Source organism: Sciurus vulgaris, assembly GCF_902686455.1.
Source record: "Sciurus vulgaris genome assembly, chromosome: 3".
Taxonomy (NCBI): Eukaryota; Metazoa; Chordata; class Mammalia; order Rodentia; family Sciuridae; genus Sciurus; species Sciurus vulgaris.
The window spans coordinates 155819716-155843192 of NC_136463.1; the positions used below are offsets into that span (position 1 = coordinate 155819716).

Consider the following 23477-nt stretch of genomic DNA (forward strand, 5'->3'; position numbering starts at 1 on the left):
CAATAGCAGGGCAAAAGGATAAAAATCCATTTCAGTAGCCAAGTACTTACAAATCACAGGAAGGGTTTTTTTATATTTACCCAGAAAACCAATCACTTCATATTTCTGACAGAAGAAAACCAACCAGTTTATGCTGTTAAAACTACCCTTAAAGACTCTTTCCATATGTAAAACTTACAGTTGCTTATAGCTGCTAAAATCAGCCCCAAACCCAATCCTAAGAATGAAATTATAAAATACATAACGTGATCAAATTATTAAATATTGGTATTGGTCTTTTCCCATTCCAATATCTGAAGTTAAGTCATTATCTTCCTTATTGCCATAGCTTTGGATTCAGAGGAGTCAATCTGCTAGTTTTGAGAGATGTCTTAATCTTTGATAACATATGAACTTAAAAATGAGGAATATACAATAATATTCCATTTATTAAGTAAATGCTTTCTAATTCAATCACCGTTAGATACTTTCCTAAACCCTCAGAGTGAATATCCAATTATCCTCATATTTTAAATGATAAAGCCAAGCCTAACAGTAAGTAATACCTATCCACAATACCTTACTTATTAAATACTTTTAAATACTTTTAAAAATTACTTATTAAATACTTTTTCTACATTTACCCAACTAAAAAGTGACAAGGGTAAGATATATATGCATGACTAACTCCAAAGTCTTTCTACCATGCCATGTTTTCTCTGAATTAGTAGCTATAAGCCCCTTGTTATACTATATCTCTTTTTGTTGTTTTTATAGGCCTTAGTTTAAAAGTTAACTATAACACTTTATGTCTTAGCTATTTATCTCTGTTCCTCACTAAATTATAAATATGTTAAAGGCAGCAACCTTCTCTTAATTATATCTTTTGTGCATATAGTATGTATAAAGTAAATTTTTTGTGCATATAGTATGTATAAAGTAAATTATTTGTTGAATTGAAATTTCCACAGCTATATGCAATAGGGCATCTAAGCTCAAGTTTATAGTTATACTTCTGTCAACTCAATTTTTAGGCTAACTTTATAATTGTTACTATACTTTAGTGACAATTGGCCTCCAACATTGGTTTTTACAGAATAGTCATATGCAGTCAGTTTGTGTGAAGGAACACAGTGAGAGATGTTTTAATGTAATTATGGAATTTTTTCTTAAAATTATTTTGAAGGAGCCACACCCTCCTAGATTATCAGCAGAGGAAGCAGTACAGAAGCAGACCAAAACAGATGCTTCAACCTTAAACCTATTTCAACATCTCCCTGAACTCAAGTCATTTTTCATAGAGGTAATATACGACTTAGTAATATCAGTTTTCTCTGTGTATTCTGTACACCTTAAAGTTTATTTAATTCTTAAATGGAGCAGAAGTATTATAATATTTAATACCAAATGGTACATTACACTGAAATAATCTGTTCTTGGATTTTTAAAACATTTTTATTGAAAGCTTTTATTTGAGCTGAGTGGTTGTCTCAACTATTTCTCTTGGCTTGCTTTCTTCTACTTCATATTTTGCTGACAAAGAAGAACAAATAATTGTGTTTAAGATGCTTTTTTATGAACTGGGCACAGTGGCACACACCAGTAATCCCAACAGTTTGGGAAACTGAGACAGCAGGATCATGAGTTCAAGGTCAGCCTCAGCAATTTAGTAAAACCCTCTCTCAAAATGAAAAATAAAAAGGACTGGGGGTGTAGCTTAGTGGTAAAGTGCTCCTGAGTTCGATCCCTAATACAAAACAAACAAACAAGCAAACAAACAAAAAAACAAACTTTTTGTGACGATTGAAGTAATATGTAGAGAGCTAATATTTTAATAGCTATTAATATACTGTCTGCTTAACAATAAAATGTGGCCCTATAAGTCTAATTGTTAATTGATAGTATAAGAAGGAATAGTCGGGTAGCGGGAAGGAAAAACAACAGAATGAGACAAACATCATTACCCTCTGTATATGTATGATTACACAAATGGTGCAACTCTACTTCGTGTACTACCAGAGAAACAACAGTTGTCCCCCATTTGTGTACCATGAATCAAAATAAATAAATAAAAAGAAGGAATAGTCAAACAAAACAGGAATAGTTAATACTATAAGTGAAAGCGTACCTTCAAATTTAAAATTAAAAATTCAAATATTTAAATATACATATTGAAATACTTCAGGTAGTTCAGAATGTGATAATGAAATGCATTCACACCTGAGCAAATTCATACAAATTTGTTTATAACAGATGATTTTTAACTCTTTTGGCAAAAAGAAAAATGAAGATTAAAAGTTACTAAGTTAATAAAAATAGTTTGGAGATATACATAGAACAAGCTATCACTCACAGAATACAGCAGAGGTTGGCAAACTTTTTTTAAGGATCAGATAGTGAATATTCTGGGCTTTGCAAGACATGAGGTAAAATGAAGGGTATTATGTAGGTATATAATACCACTTAAAATGTAACCATCTAAAAACATAAAAAGCTTTCTTAGCTCACTCACCGCCTACATAACAGGTGGTGGACTAGATTTATCTCACAGGCTGTAGTTTGTAAAACCCTGCATATGAAGCATCACTGTAGAATGTTTCTTAGGTTCATTACCATGGGAAAACATAGGGAGGTTTTGATAATTTAATGTAAAAAATCTTATGGGATTTATACTAGTTATGTCTTCATGAGTTTTACTTAAATGAATTTTGTTGTAGTAATCACTATATTTTAATATAGATTTACTTTCACATCTTTGTGAGAGCACTTGGAAAATCACTCTTTATCTAGATTCACATAGTTATGTCAGGCTTAACAATACAAACTTTACAATGTTGGTTGTTTTCCAGAAGTATCTAAGTTAGTTGCCTAGAACTCAGAACAACATAGAAATGGTGCTGAGAAGTAGTGACGAATTCCTAAGATGTGTTGGGTGGCCCCCAGGTTGAGATTTGCAGAGAACTCACAGGAGTCAACATCTACCAGTTGTGCTAAGATGTATTTCAGTGGAAGGGTACAAAGCAACATAAACAAAGAGAAAATACATATGGGGAGAAGTCCAGGGGAAGTCAGGCACAAGCATCCAAGAGTCATCACCCAGTGGAGTCACACAGGATATGCTTAATTATTCCAGTAATGAAATGCGAAAACACCTTTTTGTGTACCAGGGCAGCTCACTAGAGACTCCGTGCCCAAGACTATTATTGGAGGTTAGTCACACATACCTAGCACATATTAAAATTCCAAACTCTAGGAGAAAAGCCGGTATTCAGTATAAACTTTACACAACATAGTGTAGGTATATGGAACAATCCTTATCATTGAGGGAAAAGTTTCATGGCATTGTAAGGAGCTGTTTACCTGCCAAGTCCCAGAAGGTAGCCAAGAGCCAACCTTGCAAGTAGGCCTTTTTAAGGATAACATACTAATGTTGTATTCTTTTTACTGCCCATAAAGCAATCTGTAAAAATCTATTTGACCCATGGTGTGATGGATATACATTATTATATTTGTTACATAATGCTGATAGAACTATTTTCATTATGTCTAGTCATCAGCAAAGAGAAAAAGCACATAAGGAGACATGTTCGTGACAGCTTTTTATATGATAATATACTGTGATATATAAATATGCAATGACACATTTATCCTTTTCTGTATGCACCATGTCACATGGTAGCTCTCCCCCAAGAATAGTTATCTGGAGCAGGATAAAAACACAAAAGAGGGGCTGGCTCAGTGGTAGAGCACTTGACTAGCATGTGTGAGGCACTGGGTTTGGTTCTCAGAACCACATAAAAATAAATGAACAAAATAAAGGTCCATCCACATCTAAAAAATTATTTAAAAAAACACAAAAGATATCCTTGGGTACTAATAACTTATTAGTCTCTTTTTGTCATCAAAAGAGATGTTTCTCCATACATTCCTGTGAAAAGAGAGAACCCTCTGTAGGTCATCACTTCCTACTTGGTACTTAGTAGATACCAAATAATGTTGTTCAGCTAATGTTAGGCTTCATTTATGAACTATTATCATATTAGGGAACTAAGTTCAAATTCTCAGTGTCTTTCACATTGTAATAAGATAATAGTAGATGTTTTCTGAGAATTATATTTTCTGAGCGTAACATTGGGGCTTTTAGGAAGTACCTCAGTTAACAAAAGAGGTCTATTTTGGGGAATTTAAACCTAAGAGACTTTATCTATAAATTATAGTCAGTTTTTCCATTTGACTTATTTGATAAATGTATTCTTATGTGGTCTATATTTTCTACTTTATATTCATGTCAGTATAGCAAGGGAAAAGGAAAGATCGTAAATCACTGGCTGTTTTAAATGATTGCTGCTCCTTGAAATCTACATCTCTATTTAACAGCAGAGTAGTGGAATAGAAGAAGGTGATGGGTTTCAGAAGTTTCAAGTATGCCCTCCAAACATGGTATATAATTCCTTTCCTACATTTTAAATTAAATGATTATATGATTCAATAGGGTAAAATGCCATAACATAGGGTTCATCCTTCTTTAAAGAAACAGAAGTTTTTAGTAATCTGTGCCTAATAAATGTGAGAAGAGCCAACAACTGAACCTCTTTTATTTTATAGGGAATTAGTGATGGTATTCCACTATTAAAAGCCATTGTCCCCAAAAATCAGTCTCGTTCTTTCATGTCTCAAGGCAGCCCTGAGTTACTGGTAAGTTGACTTATACCTTTGTCATGCTGTGGTGTCTATATCCATTCTAATTTACCAAAAAAAAAAAAAAGAGGAAATAACATTTTTTAAAAGCCTTTTTTGGGCTGGGGTTGTGGCTCAGGGGTAGGAACACTTGCCCAGCATATGTGAGGCACTGGGTGTGATCCTCAGCACCACATGAAAAAATTAAACATATAAAGTTATATTTTTAAAAGCTATTTTTAAGAATAATAGAGGACTAACTTATACACTGGCTTGTAATCCCAGTTATGCCAGAAGCTGCCATAGGAGGATTGTAAGTTCAAGGCCAACATGATCAACTTGCAAAGACCCTGTCTTTAAAGTTTAAAAAAAGGGCTGAGAGGTAACAGCTCAGCAATAGAGTATTTGCCTAGCCTGCTCACGGCTCTGGGTTCGATCCCTAGTACCAAAAGTAATAATAATGATAATAATAACAGAGAACATTTTTATAGAATTAATTTGATGAAGTACAAAATTCATCTTCTGTTTATGTGGCTTTTAAGTAGTTACTGTAATTCTAATATGGAAAAATAAATATGTGGATATGTGAAAATATCTAGAAGAATAAATATGTGAAAAGAACCAGGAAATTTTATACATGGAAAATAGAGGATAGCATCTTATATTAAAGTTATATTGTTATAAAACTATAACAATAATAATGAGATATAAAGCAGAATATGTTGACATATATTCAGGGCACTTTGGTCAATGTTTTACATGACTCTTTCATTTAATTCACCTAATGATCCTATAGGCACTACTATCACTTCCCTTCTACAGATAAGAAATTAAAACTCAGAGAAGTAATTTGCCCAAAGTCACAGATCTAGCATGTAAGACATCTGGGACCTTGGCACATGGACACAACCTAAGTCTGTATTATTCTAATTTTGTCACTTAGAATTAGACCTATTTTTATAATTATACATATAATTTCTAGAAAGATATGTGAAAATAACAGTAGTTTTTCAGCAGTAAAATTCTTGTGATTTTCAATTTTAATTCCTGTATTTTTTTTAAGTTATGTGAATCAAGGAGTAGGGGTAGCTTGTTACCTTTTATGATCAAGAGGTAAAAAAGCTTTATGAAGTATTCACTATGTCAATTCAGGGAGTCCTTAGCAGTTCATCGTAAGTTCTACTTCTCAATCCCCAGTACCAAAAAAATAAATAGGTAGGTAGATAAATTCTCCTTCTGATTTATGTTCTAAATGATATATGTGTCATATTTTTATGATAAGGCTTAACCTTGAATTTTCTCTGACTGCCAGTAGTTGCTAATAAGCTTTGAGAAATTATGAGAAAAAAATAAAGGTGTATTTGACAACTTTTCTTACAGTAAGATAGACCTTTTTTCATTTGAACTATTTGAAGATTTAATGGGTTTCATATGTTAAATATACTGTCCCATAATATTCCCCAAATGATAAGTGACATTTGATTGTTCTTCACTACTTTCTTTAATCTTTCATTTAAGTCTTCATTTTTTTTTTTTTTTTTTAGATAACAGTAAGCATGAATTATGTTATTGGAACTCATGGATGGCTGCCTTATGACAGAAACATTTCTAATTACTTTACATTCATCAAGGATCAAACTGTGACAAATCCAAAGTAAGTAAATGAACATTTAAGGCAGAACAGCTACAGTCAGTACCTTATTGCTGGGGAAAAAATTGATTCTGGCCTTTTTTTTTCTTTTTTAAATCTTCAAAAAGAATTATTGGTGTGTTATAATTATACATTACAGTGGAGTTTGTTGTTAAATATTTGTTTATGTTCATTTTGAAAGTAATGTTTTGAGACCCAGATTTTGTCTTCTTTTTTCCACCACTTCTTTTTCCTTCCCTCTTTTGAAGTTATATCTTGACTTGATGCTGGTTTAAAGGCAAAATTTAAGTTCTATAACTGTAGCTATGAAAGAAAAAAATTACAAATAGTAAACTTAATTTTAATTATTTTCTACTTTATAACTTCCAAATAAATCTCCTGTGTTTTAGGTAGTAAGAATCACCTTAGTTATTTTTTTAAATCAAAAATTATATTCCAATTCAAGGTAATGTTTCTCTTACTCTAAATTGTCTTAGCTTTATGTTTACTTGTATTTTTTTCTAATTAAATCACGTTCAGTGTTCTTTTGAGGATCAATTGCATCATATATTTGAAAACTATTTAAAATGATGTGATTGTTATTATTGTATCTTTCTTATCTTCCTCAACTAAAATAAAATTCTGTGAGATTAGGGGATGAGGACTTTTTCCTTTTTATCCCACATAAAACAGTAGTGCTATCTTTAGCTCAAAGTATGTTCTCAAGAAATTAATGTGGAATAACAGTTCTGTAGCTGAACTGTCAGAATTAACTCCTCATTTTTTATACATATACTGCAATCACTGTATCTTTCTGCAGAATCTAAAAAATTGTCTATGCTCACAGGTATTTCATTCGGAAGCAGATAAAACCCGTAAGCTTGCTTTGCTTGCAATGGAAGATCAGGTCATCGTGAGCATTGTTAGATATTCATTTATTTGATTTATCTCAAATATATCACCTTGTGTAGGAGATCTTTGATTTTAGTTTTTTACTGATTTTCTTGGTCCTATTCTTGCCTTTATACTTTGCGATCACCATTTATAGAATTGTCAATTTTATTAAATTAACTTTGAAATTGAAGATTAAACTTTTTTCACACCTTCATCAATCTCAATTTCTTTATGCTTAACTTTTGTGACTATTTGTTATTATATATTTAGCTTATGAAGACTATGAAGAAAGTAAGATTAATGTGTTTTCTGAAATTTTATCACTTCTTAATATACATTTTAAATACAACTTCAGAGACTTATTTTTTATTTATCTTAGAGAAATTTTTTAAATAGTTGGTATCAAACCAAGTAATCTTTCAAGAAAAATTCTAATGTTTAATTGTGTTTACAGAACTCAGCGTAGTATGAATGGTCCTTTTGCTCCAGGGCTGGAGATCACTTCTAAGCTATTTGTGGTATCACATGATGCAAAGTTGCTCTTCAGTGCTGGACACTGGGATAACAGCATTCAAGTTATGTCACTTGCAAAAGGCAAAGTTATCTCTCACAACATCAGACATATGGGTAAGCACTAACATTTTTTTTCCATAATTTTTTGAACTATTTAAAAGTAGTACATGCTTCCTATAAAGTGTTAAATTTTACCTCCCCCTCCGCCCCCCAAGGACACACAGTCATAGGATTTTAATGCCCAGTGGAAGGAGAAAGTGATTGAGATGAGAGGAGAAAAGTGTAACAAAATTAACTGGGGATACATTTCAAGCTTTCTGACCTCCTCCCCGATTCTAATTGACATTGTACGTACCCCACATCTGCACCTCACACTAAAAAAAAAAGGATAATGTCAAAGAAAGCTGTCCTAGGGGATTTTTCATATTGCTTCTTTCACATGTCACACATTGCCAGTAGTTTTCCAATGCCATTTCTACATTCCTCCCTGTTAGAATAACAGCTTTAGTAATGTTTGAACATTAACCAAAATTGCTCTTAAAGTTATCTTTCAGCAAAACCAAGGTTTCATTTTGTTATATTCCTTTTTCTTACAGATATTGTGACTTGCTTAGCTACAGATTATTGTGGAATACATTTGATTTCTGGTTCCAGAGATACCACATGCATGATATGGCAAATAATTCAACAGGTAGTCACACATTTAAATGTTCTTGGATTAGATTATAGATTCACTTTGAGAAAACCAACAAGATGTTCTAATAGGATAATGAACTTTTCTCTGGTAGTAAATGACAACTTTTCAAGCTCCTTGCATTCTTTTACCTAGATTCTGTCCTGTCCTGATCACTGTGGCTTTTTCTAGGTTTATTTTTTTATTCATTGCCTATTCCCCTACACTTTCCAAAAGCTTCTCCTTGTTAACCTTTCCTAGGAAAATGGTGATTTTTTTCGTGTCAATAATATAATACTCTTACTACCTTTTTTATTGGACTCTCTAGAAATTATAGATATATAATTTTCATCAACCTTTTATATTCTCAGTAATACTCAGGGAGTATCCCTCTCCCTTCCCTCACCCCCCACCCCACCCTCTCTCTCTCTCTCTCTCTGTCTCTTTTTTTTTTTTTTTTGAGGGATTTTTTTTTTTTTTCTTGTAAACAAATGGGATACATGTTGTTTCTCTGTTTGTACATGGCGTAAAGGCATACCATTTGTGTAATCATAAATTTACATAGAGTAATGTTGTTTGATTCATTCTGTTATTTTTTCCCTTCCCCCCACCCCTCCCACCCCTCTTTACCCTCTATAAAGTACTTCCTTCCTCCATACTTTCCCCCCTCCCTAACCCTAACTCTAACCCTAACACTAACCCTTCCCTTCCCCCCATTATGTGTCATCCTCCACTTATTAGCGATATCATTTGTCCTTTGGCTTTTTGAGATTGGCTTATCTCACTTAACATGATATTCTCCAATTTCATCCATTTGCCTGCAAATGCCATAATTTTATCATTCTTTATGGCTGAGTAATATTCCATTGTATATACATACCACAGTTTCTTTATCCACTCATCAATTGAAGGGCATCTAGGTTGGTTCCACAGTCTGGCTATTGTGAATTGAGCAGCTATGAACATTGATGTGGCTGTATCTCTGTAGTATGCTGATTTTAAGTCCTTTGGGTATAGGCCAAGGAGTGGGATAGCTGGGTCAAATGGAGGGTCCATTCCAAGTTTTCTAAGGAATCTCCACACTGCTTTCCAGAGTGACTGCACTAATTTGCAGCCCCACCAGCAATGTATGAGTGTACCTTTCTCCCCACATCCTCGCCAACACCTGTTGTTGCTCGTATTCTTGATAATCGCCATTCTAATTGGGGTGAGATGGAATCTTAGGGTGGTTTTGATTTGCATTTCTCTTATTACTAGAGATGTTGAACATTTTTCCATATGTTTGTTGATTGCTTGTAGATCTTCTTCTGTGAAGTGTCTATTCATTTCCTTAGCCCATTTGTCGACTGGATTATTTGAATTCTTGGAGTAGAGTTTTTTGAGTTCTTTATAGATTCTGGAGATTAGTGCTCTATCTGAAGTATGATTGGCAAAGATATTCTCCCACTCTGTAGGCTCTTTCTTCGCATTGCTGATAGTTTCCTTTGCTGAGAGAAAGCTTTTTAGTTTGAATCTATCCCAGTGGTTGATTCTAGCTTTTATTTCTTGTGCTATGGTCTCTCTCTCTCTTTAAAGTTGTCTTGGTTTTCTTTCTACCTCGCTTTAACAGATTTGAACCATCCTTAAATACCTATAATAAATCCGCATAATTCATGGTGTATTGCTATTACATTTTGTTGCCATATTTTATTTGCTTGCACTTGCTTTATCTACTCTTAAGTGAAATAGATCAGCTTTTATTCTGTCTTTATCATGCTTATCAGTTTTTGTTCTGCCTTTATTAGGATATGTAAATGAATATGTTAAATGAATTTGAGGAATATCTATTTTTTGGTAATGAAAATTACTTAAATAATATAGAAACTACTTGATTTGTAAGTTTAAATACACTAAGCACACAGGTAGACACTCAAAGGGAAAGAAGACAGTGTGTCTGAGGTAATAGTGTCCATAGAAGTTAGTGCACACTATATAGGATTAGATGGTGTGAATAGAGTTGCCTAAAATAATCATGAATAAAACAAATAACTTGTCAATTATTTAAACATTCCATAAGTATAAAAAGTAATATATAAGCAAAGTATGCTTAAGACATGAAGAAGGAATCTTTTTTCTTCTGGAAGAAACAACTTAGAGACAGAGGATTCCTTGCAATAAAATTATGTTATTAGGAGAACAGTTCATTGAAACAGAAGCTCAAAGATAAAATAACATAGTAAAATGAAAATGAAGGTTACAGAAGAATCAAACAGAATAAAACCAATGCCATTACATATGTAAACATACCCAAAACAGAAACAGGAAGAAACAGATTTGATGTGTTTTTAAAACCAAATTCATGGCATGAAAGAAAAATTTAAGGTAATCAAAGTAAATACAAATGGAAAAAGTAAAATGATTATAACAGAGAAAGAATGATAACTCTGGATATTAAAGATAAATCAGAATAAAGATAATTGAGGTCCCTGAGGTGAAGACCTTCAATAAATGGGGAAAGAGAAGAGATATAAAACAAAAGTTTATTTGGAATTAATGAAGAATAAATCTATAAATTAAAAGTACCAGTAACATACCTGGAAAAAATTAATCTAAGATAGCCAGCATTAAAACCATTGAGATTGAGTTTTTGACTTTAAAATTGAGAATAAGTTAGAAATCCAAGGAGAAATGTAAGGAGTACTACTATGATTCAACTCAGTGGTTATAACAACTTATAGTATTACTTTGTTAATAGAAAGTTTAAATGTAGAATGAACTTTGTTATTAAAAAGAAGTAATAAGAAACTCTTTGTTTTCTTTCCTGTTTTAATATTAGGGAGGCGCCCCTGTGGGCTTAGCATCTAAACCTTTTCACATTCTTTATGGACACACTGATGAGGTATTGAGTGTCGGCATCAGCACTGAATTAGACATGGCAGTGTCAGGATCAAGGGTAAGAGTTCACTTTAAAGAAATCCTAATTACTTGTTATAGAAATTCAGTAGTAGTATTTATATCTAAAAAGCTTTTTCTTGGAGAATTGGGAAAGAAATTTTATATCATGTTTGTGTAGAACACTGAAAAGTGGATGAATAGAGGGAAAAATCATAGATACTGAATTCTATTGGGGATTTTATGTGTCTTGTTAGTTAAGACAGCATTCTATGAGATAACATACTACTTGAAATCCAAAACTGGAATTTTTCCCAAGGTTTATATGTGCTTGGTAGAATAATCATTTTCCAGTTCCCTTTCCATGTTTATTTTCCAACCACTTTACTTTCTTTTTTTGTGGTTGTTGTTTTTCCTTCTCTTTTTCCTTTTGTAATGTTTCTTGTATGTAGGATGGCACTGTGATTGTACACACCATTCAGAAAGGTCAGTACATGAGGACTCTACGACCACCTTGTGAGAGTTCTCTATTTCTGACCATTCCCAACTTGGCTATATCTTGGGAAGGACATATTGTCATCTACTCCAGCAGTGAAGAAAAGACCACCCTCAAGGTATGTAACACTTTAATGTAGTAGGTATAGACTACAGATAGTATGTCTTTTCTTTCCCACAACATGTATGAAGCAGTTTGAGAAAGGAAAGAACACCATATTTTAAAAAGACTGTTTTTCCTTTAATCATTTTTTCTTACTATTAGACTTCCTCTATAATCTTGGCCTCACATTTGTATTTTGTATTGGTTTGTATAACACATGATTTCTAAAAACAATTTCTGATTATGTGGAAATGATAGACAATATAAATTCTTTTCACACAAGGCAGGGTATAAATAAATAAAACCTGAATTTTATTTGTTTATTTCCCTTCAGTGATAAAGCTTTTAAATATTAAGGAAATGTTTTTGTTTTATGAATGCCGGGTGTTTTGGGACTAGAAAGAGATTTTAGTTCTTTTTTCGGGATGAGATTTCTTGTTTAATGTTTATTTACTTGGCAGTTTGATTTGAAATCACTCTAATATTATCTATACATTTTCTCTCTCTCTTTTTTAAAGCTTTAAAAATTTTTTTGTAGTTGTAGATGGATATCATGCCTTATTTGATTTATTTTTATGTGGTGCTAGGGCTCAAACCAGTGCCTCACACTGTGAGAGCAAGCCCTCTGCCACTGAACTACCACTGCAGCCCACTTTCTCTTTAAATACAACCATATTTTTATCTCAAATTGTAATCATTTTGTTATAGTCATAGTATTAGTTAACAATACAAAAACTCAACTTTTATTCAAGACTATTAAATTTTCCTCATTAATTCTTTGCAGGATAAGAATGCATTACACTTGTTTTCTATAAATGGCAAGTATTTGGGATCTGAAGTTCTAAAGGAACAAATATCAGATATGTGTATAATTGGAGAGCACATCATCACAGGTAGCTTACAGGGATTCCTATCTATAAGATACCTCCACAGGTAAGTAATAAAAATTATTGAACTACCACTTAATGAAAGAGGGCTGGGTTGTGGCTCAGTGGTAGAGCAACACTTGACTCACATGTGTGAAGCACTGGGTTTGATTCCCAGTACTACATATAAATAAATGAATAAAAAATAAAAAGCTCCATCAAAAACTAAAAAAAAAAAAAAAAAAAAATTTAAATAAATAAAAAATAAATAAATAATAAAAGGTAATAGTACTTCCAGCATAAATGGAAACCAGGAATCTAAAATTTCTAGTTGTAATGTAAATTTATTATAAATTTCCTAGCTGTGGAAAAATTAAGGAAGATAAAGGATTCCTGAATTAGTAAGAATAAGGAAAACACAAAGGGAATTTGGGAATAGAGGGATAAAAGTGAATTTGATATTTATATAATAAGATAGAGTACTCTAGACCAGGAAGTAATGTATAAGAAAGATTTTTGAGGGTAGGAGGCAGCCCAAGATAGTTTGATGCATATAAATGAATCATAATACATTTTGTAAAAAAGGGGAAAAGGAAAAGAATATATTTGGGATATATATGTAATAAAAGTGCTTCGTGTAATTAAACTAGTAATCAAAGAATACCAAACTTTAACACATATTCATTACTCAGACATCCCTCTCCTTCACTGCATTAAATAACAGAAGAGTCTCCATGCACAAATAGGTTAACCTTAAAAACACTTTAGTTTGTCTCACCACAATAAAAAAAAAAAAATCCATTCCACTTATATCTTTCCAAGAATTTTTTACAGCCTGGTTTTGGAGTACTATTAACAGAATCTAAAATTAGGAAAATCAATGGAATCTTTTAGCATTTTATTCTAGAATATAGTTCATGTATCATAGGATTCTTCTGTATTAAGCAAACACAGGCATTTATCATAATGGACTATCAGACAAAGCGAATAGACCAATTTTATTGACCTCAAAAACACATACACTCATGTACACTTTTTGAACTTTTTTGGCTTTCTTACATAACTTCCACTTATTAGTCCACAAGGTAAAAAACATTTAGTGAAAGAGGTTTGTGTGCCCAGTACTATGATGCTTATTCATAATAACTGACCTTAAAGGGTTTAAGACTAGTTAGAGAAGTACTAATGTTTGTGAACTAATAAGAACAAATTTTAAAACTAAATTATATTACATTAGTTATATGTGTAGGAGGAGATTTAAAGACAGTAAGGATTACTGTGGATCTCAGTAGTCAGATGTATCCATGAAGGAACTGGGGCTGTAGTTCAGTGGCAGAGCGCTTGCCTGTTATGTGTGAGGCACTGTGCTCAATCCTCAGCACTGCATAAAAATAAACAAAATAAAAGCATTCTGTACAACTACAGAAAAAAGTTTAAAAAAAAAAAAAAGAGTCTCCATGAAGGATTTGTAGGAACTGAGATGGAGATGGAGGGCCATCTTCTGGAGGTGAGGGAGGTGATGTATAAGAAAATAAAGCATAAAGGTATAGGATACATACTGTGCTAGATTTCAGCAACAAGGTAGGAGTAGAACAAATGCCCACTGATAATCTGAGACTCAGAGAATAATGATGGATGCAAGAGCTTTATTTCCACGTGTTTAGGAAGGTCACTAAGGACAAGAACGTAGTTAATATCTACATAGAGAATTCTATCTGTTTTTTTGTTTGGTTTGCTTTTGGTTTTGTTTTGTTTGGTTTGGTTTTCTTTGTCTCTTACTTTTCCCCTAATCCCATCAGCAACCCTTTGGTAAGGCAACAGATAGGATATTTGCATCAGATGTTTGATGAATCAGAAGAGGATTTGTAATAATAGAATAGATTGGAAACTGAGGAAAAAGAATAAGGTTCTCCAGCTGGTGCTGGGGCTCAGTGGTCATGTGCTTGCCTGGTAGCACTTGTGAGGCACTGGGTTTGATCCTCAGCACCACATAAAAATAAATAAATAAAATAAAAACATTGTGTCCATCTACAACTAAAAAATATTTTTTTAAAAAGAGAGATTCTGTAGAGAGTAAGAAAAATAATTTTCATGTACTAGGTTGATGGATGTTTTATTAATATTTTGTTTGATTATAGACGATCAAAAGAAAAACATGGTGAGAATAAAGATTTACCAAGTATTTTAAGTATTGCTGTAAATGTGGGCCCTTGGATGAGTCACTGAGACTGTCTGAACCTAAGTAAAATTACAGTGTAGAACTAGATGATCATTAAGTTATCTTCCAGGTATAAGATTCTGTGAATCCATTATATATGCATATAATAATGTCTGTGTTTTTTTATTTCTCTTCTAGTTTGAATCTCAGCATCACTCCATTAGCTATGCGATTGCCTATCCACTGTGTTTGTGTAACCAAAGAATACAGCCATATTCTTGTAGGTTTAGAAGATGGCAAATTGATTGTAGTGGGTGCTGGCAAGCCAGCTGAGGTAAAATCTAGTGTCATGGATTTTATTTCCCGTACTATTGGGGATTCCTTTGGTTCTCCTTCATTCCAACTGATTCAGAAGTCTCCATTATGGATAAACAAGTTCAAAAACAAATTTGATTTTTCAAAGGGCAGTAAATGAAAACAGGATAAAGTTGTTACTCAAGAGTGATATTTATATTGTGATATAATTGAAAATACACATTTGGCAGTTTCTGTCTACCACTGTAATTGAATAGAAAGTTATTTTATTTCAAATCTAGATTCAGGACCACTGCATGAATGTTAGTTCATTAAAGACTTTATAAAAGTAAAATATAATTAGCCCAAACAGTAAAACTACTAAATTTAATTTTGACAAATACCCAACATGACTGAGTGTCCTTTTGCAAAATCATCATTTTCTGTTTAGAACTATAAATGTCCCCATATTAATGTGCTTACTCTCAGTGAGTTTCCTATACTGTAAATTTACTTACTGATGGTTTATCAATTACTAAATATTTAAATGTCATAAATCATTATGTCTAGGAAAACTTAGTGACTTACTCAAGGTAATTTTGTGGTTTTTCCAAGGAATTTATTACATTGAATTAAATTAATCATTATAAATTTGAGGAGGTCATTATTGATCTTTTCTGAGAAATCTATATGGCATCTATAGGAGTTATTTCAAGAGAAGAAATTATTACATTATCAGTGATTATAATCTATTTTAGAGCAGAACCTTTTGCTCTATAAATGTTTTAAGATTCCTTTAGTCCTTATACTCTTTTTCCAGGATACTCTTAAAAGTGTTACATTTAGTTTCAGAGGTATTAATCCCCTAAAACAACATGAGCAGCTCTATATCTCAGTATTTCACTTAATTTAAGCCATGTTGAGCACATATCCATTAAACACTTAGTTTCTTGATTAACGAATTTCCCAAATCATACCCACCTGTCCTTTGCTAATGTTATGATTACATAAAAATTCTGCTCAAACTTTACTCTTCAAGTGTTTCACTTTGTGTGGATTACCCAGTGCCTTTTAAATTTGCATGCTTTCCCCACCTTAGGTAAGCTTGTTAGTTTCTGATCTTACTAAATTTTTTTTAGTGAAATGATCGTGATGTACATACATTTTTTTAAAAAAATTGATTGGAAAAAACAGCTAAGCAGGTACATTTTGTAGGACTAAATTAATGTTTTGTACTACTTACCAAAATTTTGATAATTTTTCCCACTGTAATATATATGTAGTCTACAATATGTAGAATCTGAATGCTGTATAAATCATCAATAAAAGTATTTTCTATCTGTTTTATATCTTTAGATGTATTAACTGAATTATGGATCTATTATAGTGAATTGAATATTTAATCTTTCATAATTGAAATATAATTTATTGTATAAATATAATTTATTGTATAAGGTATTATTATATAAATAAATATAGAATATGAGCTAGATCAATAGTTATGAAGTCATTTGTTTCCAGAATTATTTTTATCTAAAACATTAAATCTTGATTAGTATATTTAAAATCACATATCATACTTATATATTATTCTGCCAGTAAGAAATTCATATTTATAGATCAGATGGTAAGATAGTAATAGATTAATGAAAATACTGTTTCAGAAAATACATGTGGAAGCAAAAATGTAAAGCATCCAAAGCCACTGGTATCTTTGTATGAGGCTTATCTTTTATTACTCCAATAAATGTACCTGAGAAAAGTTACTATTAAGAAAAGGTGGCAGAGGAATCACCAAACTAAAAAGTAGATTGTAGGCTGGGCAAGGTAGTACACACCTGTAATCCTGTCTACTCAGAAGGCTGAAGCAGGAGGATCACAAGTTCAAGATCCACCTGGGTAACTTAGACTTACTGTCTTAAGATAAAATGAAAAGAGCTGGGGATATAGCTCAGTGGTAGAGCTCTTATCTAGCATGTGTGATGTCTGGGGTTCAGGCCCTAGTACCACAAAAAAAAAAAAAATATTGTACATAGAAAAGTGATTACACAAATCATATGCGTTTTTAGTTGCCTAGCTGTATAAGTGCTTTTCAAAGACATTTACACACTGATTTAATTAATATTTGGTATGTATTAGGAAAGGTGGTAGGTGATGCAGATTTAATGGTGAACAAAATGTGATTCTTATCTTTTGCTATTCTTGCTTTCTAAACTACTTTTAATCATTCTATCGTTAAATATTTTTTCTTATATCAAATATTTTTAGATTACTTTCATCAAAATATTGTTTTACTTTATTTTTGTTTTTATGAGTAGCATTAATAGTATAAATACCAAAAAAAAAATCCTCAAACCTGTATGCCTTATTGGTAGATTATAGTGTAAGAAGCTTGTTAAAGGAGTTTGGTAACTTTTACATAATTGGGACATTTTCTTTTTAAATTTACATATTAATATTAGACCTTTCCCACCTAAATGACAATCACAAGACTTTATTATTAATCATGCTGATTATGCTAACAAAACTTTATTTATTCTTTATTCTACAAAATCAGTGTCTTATGTATTGATTTTATGTATCCTTTTTAAATTTCTTAACATCTATTCTTCATTTTTCTGGATTACTTTAAACAGATGCGCTCAGGTCAGCTTTCTCGAAAATTGTGGGGATCTAGCAAGCGACTCAGCCAGATTTCAGCTGGAGAAACGGAATATAATACTCAAGATTCCAAGTGATTATTATTTCCATCTTCCGTGATAAATAACTGAAACTTGATTTATTATTTTGTCACTTTAACCACATCTCTCAACTCTCTGAAAGGTTTTAAGGTCTTTATCCCTGAAAATAATTTAGGGACTGCTACAGTTTGATATGGAGTATATAAAGACATAGGTTATATTATTATCCTTTTAAAAATTTCTGGTTAATATTAATGAATCAAGTCTTTTTAAGCAATTCTTGGTGTACACTAAGATGAATTTGAGAAAATAAATTTGATTCAATTTAGTGACCTGTTTCTAAAGATCACAGGATCCATTTTTAAAAACTAACTTCTAAAGTGAAATTAGGTTCAATTCACTTATTCTCAATAGCAAAATTTAAGGTATCTATTAAAAGAGTAAAGGTAATGCGACAGTTGAGAGATATGACTCTCTTTAGATAATCATTTTTCTATTCACTCACCACAACATAAAAAATACCTGATTGGAGAGAATAATTTTAAAACCATTTGTTGCACATTTGGATTTTCAAAACTCAGCAAAAGTTCCAGGTTTGCATGGTAAGATTAAAATATGAATATTGAAACTGTTAAATTGACCCATTCTGCTACTATTTAACACATTACTAATGAGAAGGTATTGGATTGTATTATTATTTTTAAATAATAAAAGTTGAGTAGGTAAGAAGAAACTAAAAATTACGTTTTATGGATTTTTTTTTTTTTTGCGGTGCTGGGGATTGAACCCAGGGTCTTTTGTGCTTATGAGGCAAGCACTCTACCAACTGAGCTATCTCCCCAGCCCTGGATGTATTTTATTAATAGTATATTTAAGCAAAAATACTGATTGTGATTTTGATAGTGGACCCTTTAAGTGGCACTTGCAGCACAGTTTACATCTGTAAAATTCAAACTGTTTTGGCTTTTTCTTTGCTAAACAAATAGTGTGTTTTGCTCTGGTAATTAGAAGAGTTAGCAATCATACCCAAATGCATTACTTTTTTACCTGGAATATCTCTGTGATTAATGAACAAATTGAAAAGATACATATGACTTAAAAGTAGCCATTCAGATGATGTGATTTTTTTTAGAAACATATTTCTGATTCATTTTATATATTACTTTTAGGATTACAGTTAATTTTGTTATTGGTAGTTAAATGTTACATTATGCTTTATTATAATATTCAAGACTTTGAAGTAAAAGGCTTGATTGATTTAATTTGGAGTTCCAAAAGATTATTAAGCCTAATTCTTTTATAAAATCATATTTTGAGTTAGGTCAGAGAGCTTTTATGTATATCAGTATTATTAATCTGAGGTTCCATGGGTTTGGAGGAATTTATGAATCCACAACATTGTGCAGAAATTTTGTATGTTGAATGCCCTTTCAGGAAAGAATGATTGCATTACTTTCTTAAAGGGGATTATAAACAAAAGAGAAACAAAATATTTTTACAGTAATATCTTCTTAAAATAATAATTTTCTTTTTATTCCACAAATCATAGATTTCCTTCCATCTGATCATCTTCTCCATTGAATCCTGGAGAAATTTTCTTTCGATTTTCTCTTTCCTGTTGACCATGGTATTCTATACCCTTTTCTTTACAATCCTATGAGTAAAAAACAATTTAAGAAATAAAGGATTATTTAGGGAAACTTTTGAATAGTTTGATGGTTTATAAGTCAGGACTAATAAAAATTATAGGATAATTTTCTTTCTAACAAGTTAAAATATTTTTTCAGGAAAAATATAGCTGCACTTTAGGTAAATAACACTGAAATCACCTGATGCAAAAATAGGACATGTAAATGTGAAGTCCTCTTCTGAGAACTTCAGGAATTTGTGTTGGAAAAAAATCTTAACAAGTTAATATAGAGAATTATGATTTATAAGTGAGATTTATTGCTTCTTTTTAACTGATTCCCAGTCTAGTGCTTCACCCATGTTGCCAACAGAACCATCTCATTCTTCATCTTAATTTCTTCAGGAGATTTCAGGTTGATTGATTTTTTAGTTTGAAAATATTTATTTTGAGGGAATTTTTTTTCTAAACCAAGTTTTGTACATTTTCTTTTGGTTATTTATTTAGAGATTTCTATATAAGATACCTTCCCTTTTTAATTTTTTTTAGTTGTAGATGGACATAATACTTTTATTTTATTTATTTATTTTTATGTGGTACTGAGGTTTGAACCCATTGCTTCACATGTGCTAGGCAAGTGCTCTAACACTGAGCTACAACCCCAGTCCCACCTTCCTTTTTTTTAAGATCACTTAATATTGGATTTGAAAATTATTTTAGATACTGAAGTTATAAAAAACTTAGATAATTGGAGAAAACTTCTTAAATTGATGATGTTTTACTGTGCTGCATTTGAGTTAGAGAAGTTGAATAAGCAGTATTTATAATGCAAATAAGAAACTTTGTTCACGGTATAATATCTAGACTAATACTAGATGTTGAGAGTAGTAGAATTACTCCTTATATTTGTTTTCCAAAAGTAAAAACCAAAATTGTGATTTTTTTTTTTCTTTCGTACTAGGATTGAACTCAGGGGTTCTTAACCACTGAACTACAGCCCCAGCCCTTTTTATTTTTCATTTTGAAACAGGGTCTTGCTAAGTTGCTGAGACTGGCTTTGAACTTGCAATCCTTCTGCCTCAGCCTTCCTTGTCAGTGGGAAAATAGTGGAATTTTGAGACTGTTTAGCAACAGTGTAGAAGAGTGGAACTTAATTTTTATTTATTAAAATAAGCAAATATAGTAGAACTATTAGTTTAGGAATATGTTCCTCACTTAAACAGCAGAGCTCACTGAATTAAAAATCTCTAGATAAAATCACTGGTAAGATACACTTTTAGGTGTTATCCATAGAAATTATTTTTATATTATATAATAGCAGAAATTACCTCTATATTAAAATGGAATAATAGGTGGGCATTTTTGTTGATGAATATAATATCTCACCTTGGCTGTTACCAAGTCTGTTATCTTTGTAAAACTTTTCATCTGCTTCTGTTTCTTGACACTGGTGATGATGAAAATAAGAATCTCAACATCCTCATGATGGGAACGATTTATACTGATGTTTTACTTTTGGAAAGCGAGGTCAAGTATTACATTAAAATTGTTAAGTGCACTTAAAAAATAAGCTTTATAAGAATTTTTACAACTCTCCTCAATCAATATTCTGTCATTACTTCAATAAAATTGGAAGAGAAAAGGAAAAATAGATCCGGACATGAAAATCAGGAAAATGTGTAAAAATGACATTTGACCAGTTTAATCTTTTTAGTGTGTGAAGCTCAGACCAGCTCTGAATAAATTTCTGCTCATTTCCTTTATGTTACAGTGATTCCATTTGTAGGAAAAAAAATGCCAAATATCAGTGGGGTTGAGGATATAGTTCAGTTGGTAGAGTGCTTGCCTTGAAAGTGCAAGGCCCTGGGTTCAATCCCCTGCACCGCAAAAAAAAAAAAAAAAAAAAAAAAGGTATCCGTGGTTTCCTTTATTTGGAATATATCAAAATTATCCTTCAAAGAACCAATTTTGAACATGTGTTAAGCTTCTGAAAGAAATATATGTCCTCATAATTAGAATTTAGATTCGAAGGTTGAATGTTAACCCGACTTTATATTTTGCTTGAATAGAAGTAGGCAAACAGCATTAACTTAAGTACTCGATTTTTATTTAATGATGATAGAGACATAGCCTTTGCTTTTAAGTATATTTTATATTCTTATTGCTAAAGAAATCACTAAGGAAATCTTTAATTGAATTTAAGAAGGTTAGCTCCTTTTATATATTTATATTATAAAATAAGCAGCATTATCTTAACTGTCTTTCCAATGAAAAGATGCAAGTGCTTGGACTATATTAAATATACTATATTAAATATATAATATTGAATATATAATATGATGTGTACATGCACATGTATTTGTAAGGTTGTTGGTTTCTTCAAATATGTTTTTAAGTCTGCCTTCCATAAATATGTGTTACTTTTTTTAAAATATATTTTTAGTTGTTGATGGACCTTTATATGCGGTGCTGTGAATTGAATCCAGTACCTCATACATGCCAGGAAAGCTCTCTACCACTGAGCCACAACCCCAGCCCCCATTAACAGGTCTTAAATCTGTCTTTAGCATACAATTTTTGAATGGTATATAAAAAAGGAAACATTATTTTTACTTTATAAATCTAATCTGTTCATTTTTCAGCCAGACTCATAGGTTGCCCTAAGTATTCCTCTCATCAGTAGAAACTGTTCTTTCCTAATAAGTAAGCAATCTTAAACACTTTTACCACTCTCAACAAATACCCATTCTCATTATTTTTCCTAATGCATGCCTGTATTGTATATACTCAGCATTTGATTTGTTTTTAATGACCCCATCTAGAACATTGTTCTATAGAGTTTTTTCTTGTATTTATCAGAGTTGTAGCAGTGCTTTTCCTGATGATATTAAGACAACAATAGTGTTATCAGTCTGTGAGCAACAGCCTTACCTCTTTAATTTAAATTAGCATTTTCTAGGCTAGTGGTTCTTAATTGAGATTGCAGATTAGACTTGTCTATAGAGTTTTATAAATATACGATGTCCGGGCACTGCTTTGGACTTACTGAATCTCTTTACTTGATATTCTTGGCATAAAAAATTATGTCTCAGGATTATTACATTTTGAAGTGTTTTCCACTGTAGAAATTATGTCCATTTATTTTTACAAATCAGGTATAATATCCTGAGAGACATTTTGTCTTGGTTTTATTATCTTTGTTTTTCATGTACAGAAACAACCAAATTTCCTTCTCAGTTCATTATTATCATGAACACTCCACAGACCTTTCATATTTGAAAATTTTAACTAATATTTGTCTTTTAAAAAGTGTGTCTGTTTGCTAATATTAATTCCCAATAATAATCATTATTTTACACACTTGAATTAGGTAACATTTTAATAAGAGAATTAATTTAAAAAAACCTGAGTAACAAATGCTAAATTTAAAACATAATTAGATCTCTTGTAGTCTTGAAGCTTATAATCAATAGAATTCTCCTAATTAAGAAGCATTGTATAAATTCTCCAAATATTTCTAACAAATTCTTAGGTACAGCCTCTGTATGGACATGATCTTTAATTATCCATAAGTGTTAGGGGTAACAGAGCATTAACATTTAAGATATTTAGTCCTAAATTGAATACAATTAAATTTTCTTTGTAAGAAAATATAAGACCATCCTAGAATATAGGAGTGATGTGATTTTATTTAGTATGAGAACTTTATGTAAAAATGATCATTTATTAAAACTTTTCTGATATATGATAGTAATTCCTCACATCATCTTAGATTATTATCTCACTGACCTTTGTCACATTTTTGTGGTTTCTAAACATATTGCAGGATTCAGACCCATGAAACATGTTTTAGTGACAAGTGAAAACACATAAATTCAGTAGTATTTATCTTTCTGTTAATGCTTGTCGTCTTACAAGCTGAAAATTCAGATGGAAAAGAACAAGTAGAAAGTCATTAATTCAACATTTTTCTATGGTACAGTTTTCATATGTTTCCCTGGAAACATTTTGCAAAT

At 31.5% G+C, this 23477-nt stretch overlaps 1 protein-coding gene across 16 annotated transcripts in view; it reads left to right on the top strand.

The window, feature by feature from the left end:
- Positions 1-21260, top strand: part of NBEAL1 (neurobeachin like 1) — a 200186-nt gene extending 178926 nt beyond the window's left edge. For 10 of the 16 annotated variants that reach the window (XM_079130554.1, XM_079130546.1, XM_079130558.1 and 7 more), the window contains 10 exons: positions 1166-1282; positions 4357-4419; positions 4585-4674; positions 6201-6310; positions 7635-7807; positions 8290-8384; positions 11182-11298; positions 11690-11851; positions 12620-12768; positions 15058-16839. In XM_079130554.1, the coding sequence (XP_078986680.1) occupies positions 1166-1282; positions 4357-4419; positions 4585-4674; positions 6201-6310; positions 7635-7807; positions 8290-8384; positions 11182-11298; positions 11690-11851; positions 12620-12768; positions 15058-15334 (1353 nt within the window). In that variant the 3' untranslated portion in view covers positions 15335-16839. Of the gene's footprint in view, positions 1-1165; positions 1283-4276; positions 4420-4584; positions 4675-6200; positions 6311-7634; positions 7808-8289; positions 8385-11181; positions 11299-11689; positions 11852-12619; positions 12769-15057; positions 16840-17789 lie in introns of those variants that run through there. The other 6 variants (XM_079130560.1, XM_079130561.1, XM_079130556.1 and 3 more) reach the window with 4 other exon arrangements.
- The last annotated feature ends 2217 nt before the right edge of the window (positions 21261-23477 follow it).